General features: G+C 37.5%; 1 protein-coding gene across 3 annotated transcripts in view; it reads right to left on the reverse strand.

Annotated features, from left to right (window-relative positions):
• Positions 1–10,205: 10,205 nt before the first annotated feature.
• RNF168 (ring finger protein 168) overlaps positions 10,206–12,970 on the reverse strand; it is a 33,913-nt gene continuing 31,148 nt past the window's right edge. For all 3 annotated transcript variants that reach the window (XM_081302003.1, XM_081302002.1, XM_081302001.1), the window contains one exon: positions 10,206–11,291. In XM_081302003.1, coding sequence (XP_081158129.1) covers positions 10,353–11,291 — 939 coding nt within the window. In that variant the 3' untranslated portion in view covers positions 10,206–10,352. The remainder of the gene's footprint in view (positions 11,292–12,970) is intronic.

Raw genomic sequence — 12,970 nt, forward strand, 5'->3', positions numbered from 1 at the left:
CCAAATCTATACACAAATGCATTCTGTTCCCACTTTCTCTCTCACCACAGAAAAGCCATCTTTCCTCCAATGTAACACCTGTTTCCTCTTTTGCCTGCATGTGTATAAAAAAAGTTTCTTCTCAAATGAGCCTTCTCCAATGACACTTAAGGACACCCAGGTGTTCTCTTCCTCACTCTAGCTATGCCCTAGCCCCAAAACCACCTTCAGAATCAAACTTCTCTACTTTATTGGCTATACTACCATTTATTTTTTCGCCTCATATTTGCTTCTGAACCTACTCCAATCTCATCTGCTCACACTGTACCCAACCCAATTTTACTGGGGTCACTCACCCAAGACCTCAAAGTTGCTAATTGCTATAGATGTTCACCAGTCTTTTCATTAGAATCTGGCTCACACCTTCCTTAGTACAGTCTCCTATTAGCTTTGATAGTGCCACACCTGGCTTTTCTCTAGCTCTCTGATCTTCTTTTCCTCTGCAGCTTATACTTCTTTATGGGTCACTCAGTCTGCCCTCAAGGTTGCCCAAGCTCAGCTCTCTCTTCCTTTTTTCTTCTTTTTTTTTAGTAGTCGGACACAACATCTTTATTTATGTATTTATCTTTATGTGGTGTTGGGGATCAAACCCAGGGCCTTGCCCTTGCTAGGCGAGTGCTCTACTGTTGAGCCACAACCCCAGCTCCCTTTTCTCTTCCTTTTTAGGATAGGAAGTCTTACCATATATTCAGCATAAATTACCAGAAATAAATCAAATGTGATTTACACATTTCAGTTGTTAAGTATATTTAATTCTTCTATTTTTAAAATTTATGCATTTATGTATGTATTTATTGGGTACTGGGGATTGAACTCAGGGGCATTCAACCACTGAGCCACATCCCCAGGCCTATTTGTATTTTATTTAGAGACAGGGTCTCACTGAGTTGCTTAGTGCCTTGCTGTTTGCAGAGGGTGGCTTTGAACTCCTGAGCCCCTGGGATTATAGGCATGTGCCACCATGCCCGCCCGGCCTTATGTTTATTTTATATAATTCATATTTCACAAGGCAACACATGAATTGCTTGAAAGAACATGAGTCTTAGACTTATTTGGATACAAACCCTGACTTTTCCTTCTGTCAGAATCACCTCAGGAAGTGTCAAGTGCTCCAGTCTCAATTTCTTTATAAAACTGGGAGAACTATTCCTTTTTTTTTTTTAAATCCTCTTACAAGGTATGTAGAACTGCACTTAATCCCTTCCTTTTCTCCTAAATAATGTTTTTAAAAAAAGAGATCTTGCTTCCCTCTGAACAGGTTAAATAACAAATGAATTAAACATTGAAATATGAAAAATAAAACTACAGTATTGGTGAGAGGGAGTGAAAATTTGTATATGTAGTGAGAAAATATTTTAAACAAAAATTCAAAATTCATTTTTAAAAAGATTGAAAAAAATATCAAGATTAAAAACTTCACCATGGCAAACATAAGAAACAAAAAGTTTCATAATCTAAGTCAAATGTCAAAACAAGATCTCCACTCTCTGACCCCAAATCTGAGTTTATACTAAAGTCACAGGCATAGCCGCATTGCACAAAGCAACCTGTCTATCTCATTGATGTCATATGGTTTTAGGAGGTGTGATTGCATCGGTTGTGTTGGCTATAGAGGCAGAGGAGCTTTAGAGGTGTGTTTCCTGAAGTGAGACCACCAATGATGAGCTGATTTCAAAACACGAGACTGTCACCGATTGGTTTCCAGAAGTCAGTGGTTTACAGAAGTGTGTTCAGTGAACCAAATTGTCATTGATTAAACAGGTATATAACCTATAACCTATTTTGGTGGTTGCTTGTTAGAATGGTGCTGGTCATCTATTTATTTATTTATTGGTACCAAGGATTGAACTCAGGGGCACTTGACAACTAAGCCACATCCTCAGCCCTATTTTGTATTTTATTTAGAGACAGGATCTCACTGAGTTGCTTAGCACCTCACTGTTGCTGAGGCTGACTTTGAACTCAATCCTCCTGAGGTTCCTGAGCTGCTGGTGTTAAAGGTGTGCACCACCATGCCCTGATCAAGTTTTCTATTATTTGTAATCAAAATTATGCCTATTGCCATCAATGTAGTAGGAAGCAGGGGGACGGAAAAGGAGTCCATTCTTAGATTTTTAATTTTAAAGACTCTAAGACTTCAAGGTGGGAAAACAAAAACAAAAACTCGGGATATGGACAACAAGTTAGAAAAAGATCCTCCTGCCTCAGCCTTCTGAGTTGCTGAGATTACAAGGCATGCACCACTATGCTTGGATTGTTTTCCAGTCACTCTTGAAATCCTGAGATTTTAAACACTATTTTCAATTCAATACATTTAGAATTGAATTAGTGACAGCATTTCAAGTTTGTAGAAGTAGAATCTCTTGCACATTAAAACCAATTTGATTTAGTGTCAGTGCCTCTTGCTAGCACTGTTACACATGTCCTCTATCCTGATCTTTTGTAATCTAGGTTTACTCCAGAGAGTTACTTCATTATGTTCTAGTTCCAATTACTTAAATGCCCTCCTTTTAATAGAGAAAATGAATTGTATCCTGGTGTTCTATTATTTCTAGGGGGTATCCTACTAGAAGCTCTGGGAATTTAATGATGATGTCTAGAGGCTTGATTTTATATGGAGAAAACAAGAAAGAGGCGTTCTTGGCATCTCCATACATGAAGAATTGCAGGGATTTGTAGGGTTTGTAGGGAGTCAGGAAAATGGGACAATGATAATGGTAGCTTCAAGTGACTGCCAGTCTGTGTGGGGGTGAGGCACACACAACTTTGTTTTCTGAATCATCAGTTCTGGTCTTAATCAGGGCAAGAGAAACTAAACAATTGGGTTTTCTACAGGTCCTTGAAGGTTCTCCACTTTTCTTCCATTGATCTTTAATGAGGTTTGACCTCTCCTGGGAATTCATGGATAAGCATATTTTTTAAAAAAAATAGAGCTTTATAGTTATACATAATACTTGAGTTCATCCTGACAAACTCATACGTGCATGTAAATCAATTTCAGTTCATGACCCACCCCCCTTGGATAAGCATCATTTCCCCACACATAATACTACTCCATCTTGTCAAGATAGAAGCTTCCAGGTTTTTGCCTTAGAAATTTCTGGATATATTAGTCTAAAATCTGTTAAAGGAAAACATCTTTGATGTGTTTTCCTACCCCCATGTCTTATTTCCAACCTGCTATTCTAAATTCTGCTGTGATGTTAAAAAAAAATCCCAGAGTCCTTTGCCAGCTGGCTTCCTACTAAATTTTATTAATGAGTTTCTTTTTTTATATTCCTGCCAGTATAGCTCAGGCAGTGGTAGTTGACTCAACCTCCAAATTCCTTCAACTCTAGTTCTAGAGATAGACTAATTGGGCCATTTAGGAAGTACCAACAGCAACTGGGAGGTGTTTCCTTCTCAGATGTCTACATACCCAGGCTTCAGGGTCCAACCTACCCCATACTCTAAGCTCCTACATTCTAGTAATCAAAAATAAAAATGACCTTTTTATTTCTCAGCTTTGAGGGTGGCAGCCACTTTCTGAAGTTATCATCTTTGGCTTATTTCAGTGTTCCTTTTTGTCCTATCACCTGTATAACTAATTTCCTATGCTGAAAGCCCACTGTTGAAATACTGTGGTTTTTATTTTCTTAACTGGACCCTGATCAATATACCCAGCATAACCTACCTTTGTTAGTATATAACTGAATAGGAAGCAGACCTCCCTTCCTGATCCTAGAACTCAGAAAAATTTTTAGTTTAACCTTAAGTAAAAGAGACAAAAATTTTTTTGGGGGGGTACTGGGGATTGAACCCAGGGGTGTTGTACCTCTGAGCTACATCCCTGCCCTTTTTATTTTTTGAGACTGGGTCTTACTAAGTTGCTTAGGACCTCAGAGGCTGGCCTTGAACATTTGATCTTCCTGCTTCATCCTCCTGAGTCGTTGGGATTACAGGCATGTGCCACCATGTCTGACCCTTTTATTGTTCTTAATATAAATGATACAAATGATGGGTAGGACAGACTCAATTTATGATCCCTGAGAGTGAGCCTTCTTAATTGAAATCTCAGGAATGGATCCTAATTTGTTGCAGCCTGGGACCACATAAGTCAAGTTGAAGAGAAATGTAAAAGGAGAAGAAATCTGGATTCTTTAAGTCCCACCCATTGAACTCAGGGTCTATGTTCCTTCAAGTCCTTCTAAGACAAGAGAAAAATATTCTAGGGGGAAAAATTGTACTCAAAATGTACCTATTATTTTTGTAGTATTGGGTATTGAACCCATGCCTTGTGCCTGCTAGTTAAGAGCTTTATCACTGAGCTATACCCCCAGACACAGCCTTAAAATTTTAAATTGTGATTATTATGATCTTTACACAGGAAGAAATGGGTAAACATGTAGTACTGGGGTGGCTCAACTCCCCAATCCTCTTCTGTTTTTTTTTTTTTTGTTGTTGTTTTGTTTTGCTTTGCTTTTTCTCAAAGCTAGGATCTCATGCACTAAACCACACTCCTAGCACTCTGTGAACCCAGGGGTGCTCCACCACTGAACCCCATCCCCAACTGTTTTTGAGACAGGGTCTCACTAAATTGCTGAGGCTGGCTTTGAACTTGTGATCCTCCTCTCTCATCCTCCTGTGATGCTGGGAATACAGACCTGTATCATTGTGCCTGGCTCCAATCTTTTTAATTCAAAAATTTTAGTGTACATTTTGCACAACTTTATTCATACCACATATTTGGGCTAATATAAAAACTTGTGCAAGTCACAGAAATTTTGAGAGTTGGTTTTCTTTGGAGCAAAGTCTCTTGTGACCTGGCTGGGAAGAGGTGAGAGGAATGATCAATAGATGAAAGATAACTACAATTTACTGGATGTTGTATCTGAGGACTTATGGGAGCATGAAGTCATTGATCAATCCAAAAAGTGACCTCCAAAAGTGAACTGATGGGGGTTGGGTTGTAGCTCAGTGGTAGAGTGCTTGCCTAGCACAGGTGAGGCATTGGGTTCTATCCTCAGCACCACATAATATTTTTATAAAAAAATATTTAAAAGAAAGGAGTGGACTGATGGACTAGTGGGAGAGGAGGTTAACCAGGAGGATCATTTTTGTTACTACCTGAGCCAAGTGCTCCAAGCATATTAATTCCCTTAATTCTTCATAGCAATTCTGTTGGTGACCTTATGATTTCTATTATACAAATGGAGGCAATGAAAGTTAAGTAGCTGCCCCAAAGTCACACAGGTAGAAACCAAATCAATAAGGGAATTGTTTTCTCTCTTTCCCTCCTGCTCTATGTGCCCTTGTTTTCATAGTTTAATTACCAGCCCTGGGCTGGGGTTGTGGCTCAGTGGTAGAGTGCTTGCCTAGCATGTGTGGAGCACTGGGTTCAATTCTCAGCACTACATAAAAATAGAGGTATTGTGTCCATCTACAACTTAAAAAAAATCATTCTTGGCCCTAGAAATAGTTAGCATGTCTGATTTGGCCGTTGGGATGGCCTGCAGACTCCTTATGGGGCTTTCCATTGAGAATCTGTTCTGTTCAATAGAGTTCCTTCCACTGGCAGATCCTAATTCTACTATTTTGTCTTATCAGCACAATGAACCTGATAACAACTCTGTGCCTTTCACTAGAGGTTTTCAGTCTCCCACTTTTAGCTTCTGCTTAGCAGTCTTCTGCAGTCTTTTTTTTTTTTTTAAGAGAGAGAGGGAGAGAGGGAGAGAGGGAGAGGGGGAGAAGGGGAGAGGGGGAGAGGGAGGGAGAGGGAGAGGGAGAGGGAGAGGGAGAGGGAGAGGGAGAGGGAGAGGGAGAGGGAGAGGGAGAGAGAGAGAGAGAGAGAGAGAGAGAGAGAATTTTAATGTTTATTTTTTTAATTTCCAGTGGACACACCTTTGTATGTGGTGCTGAGGATCGAACCCATGCTACCGCTTGAGCCACATCCCCAGCCCTGCAGTCTTCTTGATGGGGAAACCAGTCACATGGTAGATGACCCTCAAATCTCCTAGGTACTCCACAGTCTCAGGAGATGGCCAAGAGCTGTCAGTTTCTCTGTTCATTAGCAGCGTCCCTATTTCTTGTCTTATACTTAGAATATCATCATGCTACCAGAGAAAAGGTGGTTGTACATATCAATTTGTATTTCTTAAGCTCCCCTTTCTGTAGTGTTAGCCTTTTAAGTCTTTAGTTTCAGTAGCTCATTAGTGCTTTTTTAAAAAATGTTTTTAGTTGTAGATGGACACAATATCTTTATTTTTATTTATTTTTACATGGTGCTGAGGATCAAACCCAGGGCCTCATGCGTATGAGGCAAGCACTCCACCCCACCCTGCTCATTAGTGCTTTTAAAATAGACAATTTTACACTTGTATCTGGCTTTTCTCATTCATATCAGAATTGTGAGTCTGCTAAAGCCCTATCTGGAAAGCATAAGCTCTGCTTTCAGATAATTTAAAAACTCCATATTAAGGCAAAAAAAAAAAATTACCTTCAGTGCTATTTTTTTTCACACTGAATAAACTTTCCTGATTAACAAACAAAAGACAAAAGGGCCACCTAAGTAGTTCAGGCTGAGATTTATAAGCTTCCTTTATCTTGTAATATTTTAAGAACATTTATAAGCTATTTTGACTAAATGAAATATTAAATCATTCAGAATTCAAAAAGTAAAAAAGAACATGTATAAAATTATTCTACTTCTCTCAACTCATCTCTCCACTGGTAACACTATAATTGTTTCTCCTGCAAATACATATGCGTATGTGTATACATATATACACATAAAAAAAAAATTGGTCCTGGGGCTTGAACTCTAGAGGCACTTAATTACTGAACCACCTCCCCGTTCTTTTCTCTCTCTCTCTCTCTATATATATATATATATATTTTTTTTTAACTTTTTTTAGTTGTCAATAGACCTTTATTTTTATGCGGTGCTGAGAATCAAACCCAGGGTCTCACATGTGCTAGGCAAGCACTCATCACTAAGCTACAGCCCCAGCCCTTTATATTGTATTTTGAGACAGGGCCTCACTAAGTTGCTGAGGTTGACCTTGAATTTGCAATCCCCCTGCCTTAGCCTCCTCTGCCGCTGAGATTACAGGTATGAGCCACTGCACCCAGTCCTTCTGTATTTTGTGGAAATACATATAAATTTACTTTATTTTCTGGACAAATGATCACATACTATATATGCTATTGTACACTGTGTATTTTTTATTTTATTCTTCTCTTCATAGTTTTTAAAACTGCTATATAGTATTCCATTGTACCATCATTTATTGAATATCTATTATGAATACTAAGGTTGTTTCTAACTTATTATTTCAAACAATGCCATCACAAAAATTTTATATGCATGTCATTCAGCACACATATGAGACCAGCTTTAAGAAAACCCAAGAGGCAGAACTGCTAAGTTTACCTCCATAGGGATTTTCAATTATCTATTCATACCAAGCAATGCATGCATAACAATGCCCATTTCCCTCATTCTTGCTAAAATTAAAAAGCACCACATACATACACAAAAATGAGAAAATACTTCATCTTTACTAATCTGAAGGGTGGAAAGACATGTGATATTATGTACCTTTTTCACATATTTAAGAGACATTTATGGGGGCTGGGGATGTGGCTCAAGCAGTAGCGCACTCGCCTGGCATGCGTGCGGCCCGGGTTCGATCCTCGGCACCACATACCAACAAAGATGTTGTGTCCGCCGAGAACTAAAAAATAAATATTAAAAAAATTCTCTCTCTCTCCTCTCTCACTCTTAAAAAAAAAAAAAGACATTTATGCTTCCTGAGTATATCGTCTCTTGGGAACATAGGTGTCTCTAATTTTCGCAGATTTGTTAGTCTTTTTTTGTGTGTGTGGCATTGGGAATTGGGAACCAGGAGCCTCATACATAGTAGGAAAGTGCTCTGCCACTGAGCTTCACCTTAATGAACTGACAGATACTATATATATGTGAAATTAGCTCTTTGTGATGAATTGAAAATATTTCTTCCCCCAGCTTGCCTTGTCTTTCAACTTTCTTTATGGTAGGTTTCACTTTTTTATTTTTGGTACCAGAGATTGAACCCAGGGCACTTAATAACTGAGCTACATTTCCAGTGCTTTCTGTTTTTTGAGAAAGGGTCTCATTACATTGTTCGAGGCTGACCTCAAACTTGTGATCCTCCTAACTCAGCCTTCAAAGTCACTAGGATTACAGGCATGTTCCACCATATCCAGCTTTATGATAGTTTTATTATAAAGAACTTATGCATTTTATGTAGCCAATTTCTGTGTAAGTATAGTGAAATATACTGTCCATTTTAATTTTAATAACTCTTAAAATTCATGATATCTGCACAGCTTTAGTACTCCCTGAGAAGTTAACATGCTCATATCCCACAAAAATGATAGGAAAAAAATGTTACATTCTAATATGACTGGCACAAAATATTTATTAATTTCTAATAAAAATGCATATGTGGTAGGAAGAACAGAAAGATTAATAGAGAAATTAAAATTTATCTTAAAGCCAACTCTAGTCAAGAAGACTTCTTCAAAGGCAAATAAGTGGTTAAATATATAAATACTGCAACATGGGTTATTTTATTTTTTTAGTTGTAGATGGACACAATATCTCTATTTTATTTATTTATTTTTATGTGTTGCTGAGGATCGAACCCAGTGCCTCACATGTGCCAGGCAAGTGCTCTGCCACTGAGCTACAGCATCAGCTCAAGGGCTATTTTTTATTGATTTCCTTTTTGATCAGAGAACATTTCAAGAAAGTTTTAATTCAAGGAGTTCCAACAATGTCTACATTAAAACATCAAGTGAATTGTTCTTAGAAAAATTCTGATTTGATAAGACAGATTTTAATCTGTTTTAGACAAATTTGGTTAGTTTCTGACTATACCTCATCTTACCACAATCATTACTCAGAGGGCATTTTTTTTTTTTTTTTTGAAAAAGAAAAAACTAAAATTAGCAGCAGAATTAAGATCATTAGTCTCTAAAACTTCACAAATGAAATTCAGTGCTTCTGATTTAACTTTCAGGGGTAAGAGAGCAAAATCTATATACATTCTATTACTACCCACAAGCACAAAGAAAAGTATCAATACAAATGATAGTATAAAGAAATAAACTCATGGTTGTTTCAAATTTCAAAACATGAGACATTGTCATATGACTCTCCTATAGCAAATTCCCTTTTCTTCTGGAACAGCACTTAATAGAAGTATGAATTTCCAAAAATTAAGAAAACAAATTTGTTTTGGTACTGCGGATTGAACCCAGAGGCGCTTAACTAAGCCACATCCCCAGCCCTTTTTTGTATTTTATTTAGAGACAGGGTCTCGATAAGTCACTGAGGCTGGCTTTGGCTTTGAATTTGCGATCCTCCTACATCAGCCTCCTGAGCCCCTGGAATTACAGGCTTGCTCCAATGCACCTGGCCACTAATTTTGATTCTGACAGTGGACACTATGGTGTGAAAAGATGTAAACCCAAAATGTTTTCAGTGTCATTTACAGCAAAGAAATGACAAGAGAGAATGTTCTGGCAAATAACACCAGCTACTCCATTCTGGACCCAGTTTCTGATCATCCATTCAGTTCTAATGCTCCTAAACTGCCAATCCATCCCACTGGTCTAATCCCAACTCTTTCTTTATGCATAAAGAATCTAGTTTCCTTTCTGTCAACTGAATTTTAATTTACTAGAAAACTCTTGATTTAATATTGATTCTAATCCATTTTAAGTTGAAGAAAATGCTATAATGCTCAAAATTTAATTAAATTGGAGATGGAAATTAACTACTCAATTGGTATGGTAGATATATTTCAAGTGCTCTATAAATATAAGGGAAAGTAAATCTAGATATATTTCAAGTGCTCTATAAATATAAGGGAAAGAAAATCTAGACCCTATGTTCTACATAGATTCCTTAACTACCTGATATAGTATAATCTTTGTTTTGATTATTCATGACAAAAAACAAGCAAAGGCCATAAAACTTTTTCCTTTTTTTTTTTTTTTTTTTAAAGAATGGCACTTCAAGACTTCTTGGCTTGGTGAACACATCTGTATATACAAAAGGACCGTTAAACTTAGTACACGTTAGTTATTAACAATGAATAGGGATCCTTTCTTATCACTTGAGTTTTATAGAAAACACATTTGTATATGCTTCCTTTTAATCACATAGTCTTTAAAGATAATAAGTATGCTTAGACAACAGAGATTAATGTGAAATTTATACAGATTCTATGACAGAAGAGAGCTTCACAGTCCAGCTTTACTAGAAGACATTCCTTTCACCCACATTATTTGGTGTATCTCTGAAACATCTGAAAAATACTTTTCTGTGAATTACTAGGCTGTAGAGAATGAGTACTTTTAGATACATTACAATTTTCTTTACTAGAATTTGACATCTTTTTTCCGTTCGCCGAACTGTTCAACTGGATTTTAAAAGAAGGTTGCCAGTTTTCATCTCTTGAGCCTCTTCGAGGTTTTGGATGCTCTACATCAGTCTGCTTTTTGAAGTTTCTGTCTTTGTAATTCTTCTGCCCATTTAGTAAGTTATGTGGAGGTGAGGATGTAGTACGTAACTGGTACCCATCTGGGGATCCTTTTTGCCGGTTTGGCTTCAGTAGTTCTTTATCCACCTCTTTCTGCAGTTGTAGCGCTAATAGCCGGTCTTGTTCTTCTTGTTTGTGTCTCTCAAAAAGTAAATGCTCCAAATCTATCAGTTTTTGGGTAAAATTCATTTCTGTTTCCTCTTGATCTGAAGAAGATTCTGAGAACTTTTTCTTCCTTTTTAAAGAAAAGCATGAATCTCTGACTGCTTCAACTGAAGATTCCTGGCTTTTTCTTTTTGAAACACCTTTACTGTCTGGTTGGCTAGACTCTGTCTCAACTGGGTTGTCTCCAATTATTTGTATCATATTTGATGAAGTACGCCCATTCTCTGTCTTGCCACAAGGCTTAACTGTAGCTTCTTTAAAGTAGGGTACTTTGGTTTTAGGTCCTTCATACTTTAAGACATATAACTCTTGATCATGATTGTTTGATCTTTTGGCTTTTCCTTCAAGGCACTGTTCTGCATCATAGACACATAACCATGGCATAGGTGACTCTACTGAAGACTTTGTACCTTGTTCTTGAATTTCAAGGCACATTTGAGGAGAAAGTGTTGGCATATCTTCTTCAATTTCTGTATCTTGCCCTGTAGGGCTCTTCATATGACTTCTGTCAATTTCCTGTAGAAAACAAAAATACTGAGTATACAGGGGAAAACACCAAATCATAATATATATCTAATACCACAGCTGAATATTTGTTAAGTATTACTAACAAAGTATTTCTTCCCTCCCTCTTTTTTTGCGGTGCTGGGAACTGAACCCAGGATCTCTGTGTGCTATGCAAGTTCTCTACCTCTGAGTTACACCCTCAGGCCTACTTCTTTCTTAGTATAATTGTTAATTCTATATTCCAGTTTAGATTACAGCATTAATTCATTTTCACCCCATGGAAACCTACAAATCAAAACTCACAAACTAGATTCTATGTATGGCCAAGAGCTGGCATTAGGATGGTGTGAACTCTTTCACCTTACAAAGGACTTCTAGTCTGGGGCTGTCAGGAGTCTCTCTGGACAGAAGCTATGAGCACATCTTTAAGTCCTGAGTAAAGGGGTACTGTATAGTTATTGTACCCCGCATACATTGGGCTTACCTCCACTTGGATAAGGAAGGTGTGGCTCCAGGAGTGGCCATGACCGGATGGGATTGAAATGCACCCACCTGTTCCTTTGTAATCCTACCCCTTTGCCATTTTGGGGATAGAATGTTCCATGGAACCTCACCTGTGTGTCCCCTCTATAAGAATAAATAATTCCAGTGGCTTGCTCTCTTTCCATGGACCCTTAAGGTCACAGAGCCATCCCCAGATTTTGAAAAGGTACTTTTGTGTGTTTGCTTGCTTTCTTCAGAGTTTCCTTAAGTTATTGGAATAGTCAAATTTTGTGAACCCAGCACAGGTCACCAGCTCAGACAGATGGCGATATGGGCCTCTTAAGCCACTTTCTGCACTGTGGACCCTCCTTTAGGCATTTTGTTAAAACTTCTAGACAGACATCTTCTGAGAATAATAATTTCAAATATAAAAATTAAAATACATAGTCTTACAAAGGGAATTAATTTATACTGTAACCCAATTATTAAAATGTTAATAAACCAAGCTGGGGATATAGGTTGGTTGGTAAAGTGCTTGCCTTGCATGTACATGGCCCTGGGCTCAATCCCCAGCACCACAAACAACAACAACAAAAACAGATAAAATGTTAATAAACCAAATGTTCATCTATTGACACATTAAATAAGAGCTAGTAGCAAGTTCAAAAATTTGTACTATCAAAGTAGAGATGATTATAAATAATATTTCAAGAGATCTGTAACAAATATACTGTGACATGAAAATAGCTGCATTTTCTACTGATAACAAAGTCACAGATACTATTACTATGGTCGTTGTCTGCATCCAAAATTAAAGGAAATATTAAAATTACAAATTAACAAAATACATACTCTTTCTTCCATCTAGACCTTAGGTTAAGAACTCTTGCTTTAGTCAGCATAATTCTTCTTCTCACTTCTAGGTCTTAGGTAAGTCAAGACCTAGGATTAATTTTGACAATGGGAAAGCCTTAAGAAGAAAGGCTTTGAGGAGAATGTGTCTCAGAACAAAGAATATCTTGTGTGTGACTTTTTATCTATTCTTTTGTCTATTTTGCTTTCCATTTATCCTTCCTGATAGCACTTTTTTTATGAACCAATGTGGATGGAACTGGCCAGACTCTAGACTGCTTACCTAATTTTGCTGTAAATACAACAGTGGGGGAAAATATCCCAGTCCTACAATGCCTCTTCTACAAATCCTC

This window comes from Spermophilus citellus (assembly GCF_964194105.1).
Source record: "Spermophilus citellus genome assembly, chromosome: 7".
Classification (NCBI taxonomy): Eukaryota; Metazoa; Chordata; class Mammalia; order Rodentia; family Sciuridae; genus Spermophilus; species Spermophilus citellus.